General features: G+C 37.1%; 2 protein-coding genes across 3 annotated transcripts; both read right to left on the reverse strand.

Moving 5' to 3' along the window:
• Positions 1 to 529: 529 nt before the first annotated feature.
• LOC128871967 ((E3-independent) E2 ubiquitin-conjugating enzyme UBE2O) lies at positions 530 to 7,197 on the reverse strand. Of its 2 annotated transcripts, none has more exons than XM_054114182.1 (14): positions 6,830 to 7,197; positions 6,495 to 6,754; positions 5,830 to 6,083; positions 5,553 to 5,766; positions 5,191 to 5,440; positions 4,541 to 5,133; positions 4,338 to 4,486; positions 3,848 to 4,274; positions 3,694 to 3,783; positions 3,012 to 3,620; positions 2,285 to 2,961; positions 1,882 to 2,219; positions 1,542 to 1,817; positions 530 to 1,472 (listed from the first exon to the last, which is right to left on the reverse strand). In XM_054114182.1, exons 1-14 carry the CDS (start codon positions 6,984 to 6,986, stop codon positions 1,282 to 1,284), a joined length of 4,485 nt encoding a protein of 1,494 aa, XP_053970157.1. In that variant the 5' UTR covers positions 6,987 to 7,197; the 3' UTR covers positions 530 to 1,281. The 2 variants fall into 2 exon arrangements, with proteins under 2 accessions (XP_053970157.1, XP_053970158.1); XM_054114183.1 differs by having other exon boundaries at positions 2,285 to 2,943; positions 6,830 to 7,196.
• A 4,817-nt stretch (positions 7,198 to 12,014) lies between these two features.
• Positions 12,015 to 13,026, reverse strand: LOC128871969 (outer dense fiber protein 3-like protein 2). Its single transcript, XM_054114185.1, has 4 exons — positions 12,899 to 13,026; positions 12,609 to 12,827; positions 12,345 to 12,531; positions 12,015 to 12,280 (listed from the first exon to the last, which is right to left on the reverse strand). The coding sequence occupies exons 1-4, from the start codon at positions 12,915 to 12,917 to the stop codon at positions 12,016 to 12,018; spliced, it is 690 nt and encodes a 229-aa protein (XP_053970160.1). The 5' UTR covers positions 12,918 to 13,026; the 3' UTR covers position 12,015.
• Between the last annotated feature and the right edge of the window lie 2 nt (positions 13,027 to 13,028).

Here is a 13,028-nt window from a genome sequence, read left to right on the forward strand (position 1 = left end):
GTATGCAAGTGAGGGCGTTTAGTTTAATTTGCTCGCTAAGAAAGCAGTATCATGCATGTATTGCATACTGGGTTACAAGCATTTTTGGCAGAATGATAATAAATTTGAATGAGAATTCAATTGTTTTTGCAAATATTGAGAATTTTTAAATGTTAAGCGCTTCTCTTTTCAGAAAACATTAAATTCATAAATAATTGTGGAGCCACAAAATTTCACTTTTAATATCTTACAACAAATAATTAAATACTCTACTTACTGCAAACAACAACACATCATTTAAGCTCACATTTAAGGTTGTTTTTTTGAAAGCTTTCTTTAAATCTGGTTATTATTGAAGTTTTGATAATATAATTAGGGGATTCATATAGTCTCATAAGGTTATAAGTCATAAAGCAAATTCTTAAAAATTACTACAGTCGTGACTACTCCTTCACGTTTTTTCTTTTTGGTTTAATCCGCTCCTAAAATTATACACAAGCAATTTTTGTCTTACACTGCACAGAAGCGCAATTGAGCAGTTACGACATAGTACAAATAGCAATCACAGTTTGTATTTTTTTAATTCCTTTTTCTGTGCAAGACAACAACAAAATTTTTAAACTATCATAATATAAAGTACAGTTTAGGATTTTATGGCTTTACAACTTGTGAATCCTCTAAATATATGTATAATCCATTTTCTGATCGACAATTGCATCTCATTTATTTTTGTTGTTTCAATAATTACAACTTCGTTTTTCTTAATAGTTACATGTCGATTAAAAATCTGATAAGGAAAATAATTGCAGATTTTCCCTGCTTATTTTGCTGATAAAATGCACAACACTTTTTAGTACTAAATTTAGCCTGCGCTCGGTTTACATTTTCAATTTAGAATTTCTAGTAATTTATTTCCTTTTATGACTGAGGCATATAATTATGTAGGTTGAGCTATTTTTCTTTTTTGAGATTTATAATTTACAGCATGTGTTTGAGTATTATTTCATGTAATTTAGACAAATGTTCTTCAAATATGTGAGTATGTGACTTAAATTAGTAATTTAATACTTTGTTTATAAAAAGTTAGTGTTAAATTCTTGTATGCATGTAAGAATTCGAATCGGCAATGCTTAAACGCAAATGTAACGTAAGTACCATACAATAGGCGAAAATTATTCAAATAAAATAATAAAAAATAGAATTTGATAAATTTCTCAATTTTACACAGAAAAAGTCGTTACAGAAAGTCGTTTAGGCGAACAAAAAAAGCACGACAGTCACAATTGGTGCTAATTTCATGTTCTAATCCATGCCCTTTATAATCGTGGCTGCATCATCTTTCTCCATCGACTGTTTACGTTCCGTACTTAGCGCTACTAATTTCATTTTAAATGTTTCTATGAGGTCCACTAATGTTAAACAAAAGCCACGGCTAGCAGGTACAAGTGGGAAATCGGGAGGAGCGTAGTTAATTTTCACATTTTCTGGGATAACTGAAAAATTCAGTAAGACGTTATTTTTGGTCACTTTACTAATTTGCACTGCTGAAAAACCTTTCTTACCGGCAGTCAAGTTTGATTGTTCTGGCTGATACACCTCTTCTTCTACTGCACATTTTGTTTTACCCACTTCGTTTTGGTTATTTGGTGTTGATTTGGATAATTCCATCCAACCTTTAATGCGTTCGTACATTAAAAAACCACGTTGTTTCCAATGTTCGTATATTTCGCGTCGAAATAGTTCTGGTGGCTGCTGTAAAAGCTTCGTAGACGATTGCACCATTTTGATGATAACCATTTCATTGTACATGCGTGAGTTTTCGCTGCCCTGCTGTGAACCTAAATTGAAACAGATAATTTTCAACGTATTTTTTTACTTTGATGGACCAAATTATTTCTGTACCTTTTTGTTTATCATAACCAGCCTCATTAAAGTATGGTTCAGGTACCAGTATCAGACCTTGTATAGAAACAATCACCTGGAGTAGAGTGCTATTTGGACCCCAAACTTCTGAATCGCGCCCCGCCCAAGTGCCCAGCAAAGACACACATACTTTACCGTCTTCGTATAGGTTTGGATTTAAGCGATCTGAGCAATAACTTATGTAGTGGCACAATGGCGGACTCTTTGGATAGTCGGGGCCAAGCTGAATATCGAAGAAAAACAAACCATCTTCGTATGGCGTCTTTTTTGGACCCTCAATCATGACGCTGAGCAAATCAATGCGATCTTCAAAAATTCTACGGAGTCATCAAATACGAATGTGTATCCTTTCTATTTAACTAAATAAAAAAATCCCACTTACTTAACCCAGACGCCAGGTGGCAGCGAAGACTTCAACATGCGATGTTCGCGTTGTACTGCTCTATAATATTGCTGAGTATTATGTGGATGAAAAATGGTCAATTGATACTTGTGGCCCGATGGCGATAGCGCCAAAACTTGAAAACTTTCCGATGCTACATTTACGAGCGACATTGGTGAGACAGGCGAGCTTACAATGGAATCTTGCGATTCTGTTGCTGAATCTGTTCTTTCAACAGGTACATCGGCTTTTTTCAAATTTTGAAACTTTTTCTCCACCACATTTGGTTTTCCTTCTTCGTTGCCTTTCGCTGACTTTTCTTCAGATAAGACCACTGCTTCTCCGGATAGCGACCTCTCATTGTCATCAAAACCGAATACTTCGTTCAAATTGAGATTATCGCCTTGGTAGAATTTTTCACGAATTTGTTGTATGCATTTAATTAACTGTTCCTTTAGTAACGAACAGAGGCGCACACAATCCATTTCAGGCGGCGCATCTTCATTAAATTCGATGCTGCTACAAGATATTGACTTTTGATCATCATTAACTTTCGTTAACGACCCATTTCCATCTGCATTTGTGAGATCTGAGTAGCTGGCATAGCTGGTTGAACTGCCATCACAGTTCTCATTACGCGAATAATTACCGGAGTCATCCTTCAATAATGAATACAACTTTGAAATTAAGATAAAATATATTTAATTTTATACAAACGAGGTTTTACCTGTGATGTTGCCGGTACTGATTTTATTTGGCAAGTTTTTTCGAATGCTTTTTCAATGTTAAGCATAGCTGAGTGGATCAGTTGACTATTCTGGGCAATAATGTTTTGTTGATGGCTCAATACTGTCTTACTATCCGTGTTATGAACGGTTTGTGGCTCTTCATCGGCTACTGCCAACTGCGTACCTCCAGCTTTCTCAAACGAGTTGTGTTGTGATGATGCTAATGTCATAGTAGCGGTCGCTGTTGACGATTTTAACTTTACCACAGGAGGCAGCATAGGGAGACTGCCACTAGCAGAAGAGCCAGTAGCTGCACCAGGAACATTACCAGTGTTTGATGGAGTTTTATACGGCGTTCGCGAAATGTTGAAGATAATTTTGGGTGCATATTTTTTGGATGCAGCTGCTGCTGCAAGGTTAGAGTGCGTGCTGGTGCTTGGGCATGTGCAAGAAACAATAGTCAGATGAGACGATTCTGCATGAGTTGTCATATGTTGTTTCACATTTGGTGAAGTAGCTGGCACATAATTATACAGACGATTTTTTCGATCCTGCGCACGTTCCGCAACCGCTTGAGACCCACCTATACGTACACGTTCAATAAGGCCCTTAAATGGAAAAGAATGCGTTTATTAGTATTAATGGTACTCTCTTTTTGATACAGAGCTATTCGACAGTTACCATGAAATTATCTTCATGAAAAAAGCTGGTGTTCATTAATCGATCTAAGTAACGACAACCTTTGTAAACATTTAACAAATTACGCATCACCTAAATATGGAAAAAAAAAAATTATTTTTAGTATCGGTTAAGTTTAAATCAATACTATACTAACTTCGACATTTTGCAACTTTGGACTCATACTGAAAATTTCTTCTAAACGCGCAATAGCAACACGTGTGCGCTCAATGTTCCACATAACCTGCGATTCTTCCAGAGCTACCATGGGTGTACTGCCCCCCAGTTCGCTATTTTCCGATTCTGTTTCCCACGAATCCTCAGATTCTTGGCCCCAATCAGCGTACTCATTCTGGCCAACTTCAAACAAATCTTGTGGCCAACACATACTTATATGTCCGTCCACCCACCACACCTTGGTTCGCCCATCAGTGTAATTATCTATGATTTGACCTGCTGTACAAGTGGCATCTTCTCCAACAAAATTTGCAACGCGTATAACCATGGTTCCAGGGCGATATTGAAAGTCAGCATGATCTTTTAAATCGTAAACACTTACTTCGGTTTCACCATTATATGTGGGTCTATGTATAATGGATTGTAAGTATAAAATCTGAATGTAAATAATTCAAATTAATATCACGCACCTCGGTTCATCCGCCGATGTGTACGTTGTAAACCATTTTACACGCGCTGTACGTCCCTGGTGATCCACCATTTGTACGACACCATAATTACGATAGCTCGTATCAGCACCTTCTTTGCCGGACGTAACGAAATCTCCCGGGAAAAACTCCTAGAAATATTGTATTATAAGCTTATTTAAATGTAAGTTATTCTGCCGGCGTACATGATTATCCAAATGGTGTATAGGGTACAATTGTGTGGATGGTATATCAGCCTCTACGGTGCCATCTTGCCAAACGACAGTAGCAGTGCTGAATACAACACCCACTTCAGTGACTAATTCATCGCCATCTTTTGGCTGAAACTCCGGAATCATGAAAGAAGGTGCACGTTTTGTGGGTGCTTTACTTTTCTTTTTTAAAAAGTGTCGTTTGCTAGGTTTTGGACTGTGATGAGGCGAAGGAGTTGAACAGGTTGTAGTGCTAACACCATCTTCATAGAAATCATCATTGAAGAAATATTCATCCTCATCATCCTCTTCATCTTCCTCATCTGTAACCCATTCTGGTTCTACATTTGATCCAGAAGTTTCTTTCGTTTGCAAATTGGATGCACCTTGTTCAACGGAAGTTTCGTGTGGGCTCGTCTCTTCTTTGCTATCAGCGCTGCTCGGTTTATCTAATTTCGAAGTAGACTTTTTAGGTTTTGCCCTTTTCGAATCAACGTCAACTGAACTGGGTTTATTTTTTTTTCTTTGAATGTCTAAATCTTCAATTGTTTTTTGAATTTGTGCAAATTCTTCTTTAAATTTACTGGCTGAAAGATAGTATAATTAGCATAAAAAAACCAAATTTGGTAAAGTAGTGAACCCACCTAAATCTTTTCCCCATTGCGATTTTTTTATACAGGTATCAAGACTGGAAAATTTTAAATAGTTGCGATCGCTTATCTGGGGCATGCATGACTCAAAGAGATTTAAACGTTTCAACCGTTGCAAGTCCTCACCACTCACACAAGGATTTGGTTGCTCAAGAAGGGCGGCGTCAATATCAGTTGCATCAGAGAGAGCTTTACATTGCCAGTCAACCCAAACTGAAGTAGTCTCGACAGACTCAATTGTATACTATGCAAATACATACGAATTTTAGGTGGATTACAAAATACGAATATATAACAACGTTAAAAAGTTCTGCCTTATTTATAAATGTATAACCACATTTAGAATTTCTACTTACCCTTCCTTTTAATGCTTTTCCTTTTTTGTTTTTGTGTATCGGTATATTGGGCGTTAGCAATTTCACAGAATCTAATGATTGTAAACGGCCCACTACAACATTACCCGGAAAGAATACATGAGGATCAAAGATTCCTGTTGTATTAAGAGTATTATAGTCCGAAAAAGCGTGGAACATATTTGATGAGATTTCAATGCGGGCACCAGCGGCTGACCTGACAAATAAAATATCTAACAGTAAATAATTGTAAATGTATAGTTATAGCAATGTTAGTAACCTAAGCACAGCCTTCTCCTCCACATCTCTCGTGCTTCCAACCCAAGAATCTAGACATACGGCACTACCTCCTTGCCAATAGTTAATCGGACGCAGCCGTTCGGTCATAACATTTTTTATGACATACTTGGTGCCCAGCACTTTTACATCTGCGTGCATTCTAATATCACGACAATAGCCACGTTGCGTTTCCTTGCCTGGCACTAAACGACGCACCACATCACTAGGAATTAGTGTGCGATCAGCTAATCCAATCTTTGGTATGTTAGAAAATAACAATTATGTTCTAATGATTTTTTAAGCAGTGGGTGTAAATTATACGTAAAAAATCAATACATTGTATCTTGCCGATGGCCATGCCAACTGTTCAATTGCCAAACACTGATTTCATATAACGGTCAAAAAATATCACAAGCTTTACACAATAACCTTACCATGGATAACACTTAAACGCCTTTTCTTATATGTATGACAAGTAATATTTACTGCATCAATATTGTATAATATTCCTTGCACAAAATATTCTCCATTTTACTATTTATTGTTCCCTATTTAACTTTAGTCTACCGCAAATTATATAATTTTTCAAAAAATAAAAACAGTAAATTGCATTAAATATGGAACACTGCTTAACGCATATACATATATGTACATCATATTACTTACCGCCCTTTCCTCTCGGACCTCCTCTTTGCCTTCAGAATACCACGCTACTCGCACTTCACCTTTCAATAACGCACCTTCAACGTCGTCTTCCTCATCACCATCATATGCCTCAGACGTTCCAATAACCAGTCCAAATTTGACACGGCCTCTTTTATCAATATGAAAAACTTCATCTTCATAGAAATATCGATTGTCTACAGATGAACCATGACGATCTCCACCCACAGGCACAGGAGTTTTCTGTTCTGTATCAGCGTCGTCTAATGGGTTGATTATTGGCATTTGTTTTATTGCTGATTTTACATTCAAAAAGTCGGAATCCCTTGACATGTTACCTTGCTTGATAGAGCTCCCTAATGGTTTCATGTCACAATCGCTTTCCCTTATTTTTACCGACTCGGAACTTGTTGGAGCTTCATCTGGGAATTCAGTCTTTGCAAATGAATGTTGCTCCGGCTCGTCGTTTCCTAACTTCTGCTCAATGTGGTCCATGTTATTCGTTGCTATTATAGAATAAATGCGGTTTTTCGTGCCTTGATCCTTAACTACAACTAACTTTCACATCCACTTCACTCTCTTTCACATCAAATTTCTTTTTCTAATTAAGGTGCACATGAGCGATCCTTAAATGTTTACCGTTTTGAACTGAGACGATTTTTTTATTTTTTATATTTTTCCCCGTATTTGCGATTTTTTTTTTCGTTTTGTTCGAGTTTTTTGGCCAAAATTAACGGAATTAAATTTTTTGCGTTTCTATACGAATGAAAATTAAAAGCGAATGCAATTGGCAACATAGGGTGATACACATGTCACGATTTCTTTAACTTGATTAAAATTATAACTATTTCTGTGAGGTTCTTTGGTAATGGATATATGCTTGATATCGATCAATTCAAAAGGATTTCGAGTTTCATGTCACGATTCCTTTAAATTGATTAAAATTATAGCTATTTGTGCGAGGTTCTTTTGTAATGGATATGTGCTTAAACTACTTAATATCGGTCAATTCAAAAGGATTGCAAGTTTCATATCACATATATCATAAAATTTTAACTATTTCTGTGAGGTTCTTTGGTAATGGATATATGCTTAAATTATTTAATATCGTTCAATTCAAAAGGTTTTCAAGCTATGATTAAAATGGTATAAACAGTGCGATGTGTTTATTACTTGAATTATTTAAAAAAGTTTTGATAAGGGAATCGGATGTGTTTCGTATGCGGTATAGATTTTTCATGTTTGCCTTTCTTCGTGTAGGAGAGTCAGCTGTTCAAAATTCATGAAGTGCTCGATTAGTTATTGGGAAGTCTCATGGACTACGGAATAGTGTAAATTGACAAACATGAAATTGAAAGGCGAAAATAATTTCAAATTCTTAACAGAATTGAGTGCAATTATGCTCACTAATGTATATTGCTCTGCACAGTTTATGCATGGTGAAAGAACTCAGAAGGTATGGCCAACATCACACAGTTAATCGGCTCTCAGCGAATTTGAAGGAATCAACCGTTTTGCTGACGTCAAATGCGAAGTAACGACGGTTTGTTTACGAAAAAAAAGATGAGATGGTGTTGGTGGCAAAAGAAAAAATCAACGCAGTTTTTATTTATGTTACTTCCTTTCCGTATGAACAACTTATTGGACGCTGTACAGAAGGCAGAGGTGTGGCCAACATCAGACCGAAAGTCAGATCTCAGCAATTTTGAAGGCATCAGCTGATTTGCTGATGTCAAGTAGAAAGTCACGACGGTTTGTTTACCATACTGAGATTGTGTTGGTAATGTATAAAAAAAAATTTTCGCAACCATCGTTCATATTAATTCGTGAATGGTGATAATTTTGCTGTTGCAAGATCCCGCAGGCTCATATAATATATATATCTATAAAATCACATACGAGTATATGTATGGATGGGCATATGCCAAAAATAAAGGGAACATTATTTTTGATGAACGGTGGTTTTTTTGGTGTTGTGTGTATGCTTGCAGACATATACATAAATATTTATGTATGCGCATTTGATCTTTTGTAACTCTCTATGAATGATTTTTCATATGCAGATATTAATTTGATTTGGTTGAAGGAATTTAATGATTTTGTAATGAAGATCTAATTAATTTTTATCAAATTGTTAACTAGTTTTGAGTTGAAAATATTATTTACTTTTCATTTTATTGAATAAATAACGAATATAAATAATAAATAAAAATAGAAAAATAAATACTAAATAGAAAATAACGAAAATAAATAAAAAATATAAATGAAAGAAATAAATAAAAAAAAAAACTTAAGTTTAGTTCATATCTACGTAATATGGGAAATCAAATTGATAATCAAATATGCAAACAACGAGATTCAACAAAATAATATCCCACGACAGTCGGTTCTACGTTACCGGAACGACCCGTATTTATATCCGGCCAAGGACTGTCACTTCAGCAGCATTCCCCAAATAAGTATAGGGTATGTTTATGCTGCTACAACAACAAAATAATATGTAACATCAAATGTAAGCAAACACTTTGTTTCAACGCCAACCCTGGTGAACATTTCACAAAAAATGTCTGAGGTGTTTTTCGTGGACAGGTTCTGTTCCTCCCAAGTTAGAACTGAACTTTTTTTTATCAAATCAACGTTCTCTGGTTATGGTTATGGTTATATTGAAAGCACAGTCACTAGCTATATAGACCTATCATCCATTACGGAATTGTAGTTTAGTGGGCAAGAGTCGGAGTTTAACGTATAGCGTCTAGATGTATCAGGAAGTTTAACGTATAGCGTCTAGATGTATCAGCGGCGCTCTTAGAACCACATCCTCTGATCCTCTGAAAACTTTTTTCTTCTTACCTGACCTAGACTAGGTTGGTAAACAGAATGCTGGTAACACTGGTGCTCAGCTTGCTTCAACTAATCAATGGCGCGATTTAGATGTTGGACCCCCGACCATATCACCCGGTCTGCGTCCAACAAATCCTGTTGACTATCATTTGGTTGAACCATATTTTAATAGGTTATTTAGTACTAGAATTCCAGCTGGACGTGAGTGGGTTGACAAAATAACTGGTCGGAAAAACTGCTTACTGTTCTATACTCATGACTCCAAGCTGGACGATGTTGGCTTTGGAGTAAGAAGCCAAAAGTCAGCGTTTCGGCTCGTCTTCCTAATAACTGTAGGGTATTTCAAATTGAAATTCTCCCCATTAATGAGGTAGCTGCCTGATTAGGCAAAAATGTTACTATCTTTAGAGAAATATGTATATATTTTTTCTAATGGCCAAGCGGCGATTAAATTTATTTGCTCGCAAATGTCGGGCATTTCTTAACGAGGTGGCGAAATTTTTCCTCATCCATTTGATATGGCTGGCAGGGCATAGAGGCATACAAGGGAATTGTAAGGCTGACAAATTAGCGAGAGAGAGTTCTACCACTCGCCTCCCTCTTGATATGGAGATTGAAGGATACCTCTCTCAACCTACAAATTGCGTGGTACAAGTAGCAATGCCACTTCAACACGAGATGGGTTGATAATCTGGCATGTTCCGCTCCAAAAAGAATTTGGTCAGAATGGAACATGAGGTGCTCAAAGGCACTACTCGTTTAGCTCATCTACCGGTATGCCCTGGAAACTAGCTGCTTCGACAGGTTGGGTCCAGAGGGAGAGGGATGTTAGATGAGTGGGTTTGATGGGGCGTGTGAAAAGGTAGTTAGTGTGGTGCGGGGGGCCTTCACATGCCGGATATATGTTAAGCATGTCGGGGTCAATTCTGGATAAGTAGGAGTTAAACCTGCTACAGTATCCAGAACGATGGTTGTACTCCGATAACGGCATTCGGGGGTCGGGAGCTTAGGAAGGTGGTAATGGTCTCCCGATGAATGTCGTTTATGGTCCGTCTGTGCACTGTCCGATCCAGTGACATAAACATAGTGCAGGGAATAAAGATCCAGCGGATCTGCTGCCTCAGCCCTGAAAGTATTGGATGTGGTACTTACTGGTGATGGGAGAGAAGAAAAACATCTGCTTGGCGTTGGAAAGATCAGGTGGAGACAGTGCAAGCTTCATTTGGTGTGCTCTACTGGTGCCAACGATTAATATCGTTTAAACGGCTATCGTGTCAATTAAGAAGAAGTAGAACACAAAGTCCCGTCTTACGCCGCTTTATAATGGCATTTGGCAGAGGTTTTTAGTGGCAGAAATACACTCCGAGACTTTCCATTGCTTGCCAATTGACGAGCGCTATTAGAAAAAAACATTTTCTATAATTTTTGTGTTTCGAGCCCACAGCGGGTTTTGAACTCCGGCACTCGCAACCATCCGATTCGGTTACGGCGGAAGCTTGTATACATATACAATATTTATTTCTTTCCCTTAATCGCTCTTAATAAGGGCGCATACTATTAGATACATATGTATGTATATTCGTAATTCCTAAAATTTAAGAGGTAAGAATTCTAATTTCTACATAGCGTTCTACTACTATCTCCCTTGTGAAAAACATTTTCTTTTAACTTTACTTACCAGTATTTGAGTACCATAAGCAAGATATATTAAATAAGGTGTGCTTGACGGCTCTCAATTTGACCTAGTAGAATGTTTCTTATAAGAGCACTGCTAAGAAAAATAATTGACAGTGAGACAGCACGAGAAAGAAATAAAGATTTTTGCGCTGTGTTGAGCTAAGTCAAAATCGCTCAGAGCCAATGAAGAAGTAGTAATAATATAATATGAAAAAGCGACACGTGCAGATTGACCACCTTACGAATACTCCTCATGCCAAGCTAGGGCTTCTGAATGTTTATGTTCACAGCTATCTTAACGAAAAGAGATACTGGACTACTTGAGTATATTAAAAAAGCCTTTATCTCGAAATAGACAGTTTGCTCTAGCGATTCTTGGAGATAGTTAAGATAAATCCTTTCTCAGTACTGTATGAAAGAGTGAAAACGTGACAATTATTTGGCTAACTATAACTCTTACTTCGAGGGTAGGAGTTGTTTTCTCATACAGTTCGTAAATTAAGCTTTCACTCAATATAGCCCGCTGGGATTGGACCTATCATATGTAAGTACATATATAAATAGTTTTCACTGTGCAAAATATCCAACCTTCTTTTGATGTTTGTTTGAATGGAGTTTGAATATTGCAACTTATTTAAAATAAATGTCTTGACAGTGTCTGAAATGATCAAGTTCTCGAAATGTGATTTCCTGGTATTCTCATGCAGTCCTAGCAGTGCCATTTCCTTATCGCACACTAATTATTTACACTTTTCGGCGAAGTCTGGCTGTACCTGTGGACAGTCCTGCCCCATCGACAATTTAGGATTTGTTCTCTAGATGGTAAACTTTCACCAAGGACATTTAGGGAACTGAAGCCAATTGATGCGGAACTTTTTGACGTTGGTTGCCGAAAAATTTAACTTTTTTTATTTATATTAATTTTACATTCTTACAAAACTTGAGCATTTTTACTTAAAAATTAATAACCAAAAAAATTGTTTAAGATTTCATCTTAATATTGCAACTACATGTTATCACATTTAACAATCATTGGAGGCGCAAAGTCGTGGTGACGTATACCGAAGGAATATGCTTGCCCTGATTTGCCGGGACGGTAATATATGAGATTATAATTGTTTGGACCAGGTCCAATTTTTTTGAATGAGTACGGATTACGGCCGGAAATTGAAAATTCAGGGCTACGAGGTAGTTTCACCGATAAATTTCCAGCACCATAAGCCGCTGGTCCAGGTGATATAGCTTTGCCAGTTAAACCGCATCGGATGCCCCTGGATCGATAAATAAATTAAAACTGCAGGAAACAAAGTAAACTTCTTAAAATGCATTACTTACATGCTGTAGGCTGGAAATGCTTGCTTAATTGGTGACACATCTACACCATACACATTAGGCCCAGGTGTAGAGCTTTTGAAAGCATAGGCATTACGCCAAGACATTGAGTAAGCTGGCGCATCGGTGCCCTTGAAGAATGGTTTTAGATGCACGTCGTGTGCACCCGGACCTGGACCAATGTTCTTTTCTGAAAGTAGTGGAAATATACATTCATATATCTTTAGAGGCAAAATAAAAATATAAAAAGCCCAATCAAAACTTTACCTTTCACATACGTTCTGCCTTGGATTGTAAATTGATTGCTAGTACTTACGCCATAACGCGTCAAAGTATCTACCTTGTAGGCTCCGGCTCCTGGTCCCAGTAGTTTCTCGTGCCTATACGAGCGTGTACCGAATGAATACTGCGGCATACGTTGTTTTCGATTATCATGATTCTCATAGCCGACAGTGGGCGGTAACATGTAAGCACCGGGTCCGGGGCCTATGCAAGCCAGAAAAAAATATTATGAATATTTGATACCCGAAAACAACATTGAAATACGCAATACTTACCTAAAGGTCTTTTACTCATATTGCTGTTTTTGCAATATCAAAAGGAAATCAGTTGTAATAATTTAGAATTTTGAAATCAAATAAGAGATTCGTTAACTATTTTGAGGTGCCGAAAATTGGAAATGAATAT

The sequence above is a fragment of the Anastrepha ludens genome, chromosome 2, assembly GCF_028408465.1.
Source record: "Anastrepha ludens isolate Willacy chromosome 2, idAnaLude1.1, whole genome shotgun sequence".
NCBI classification, from domain to species: domain Eukaryota; kingdom Metazoa; phylum Arthropoda; class Insecta; order Diptera; family Tephritidae; genus Anastrepha; species Anastrepha ludens.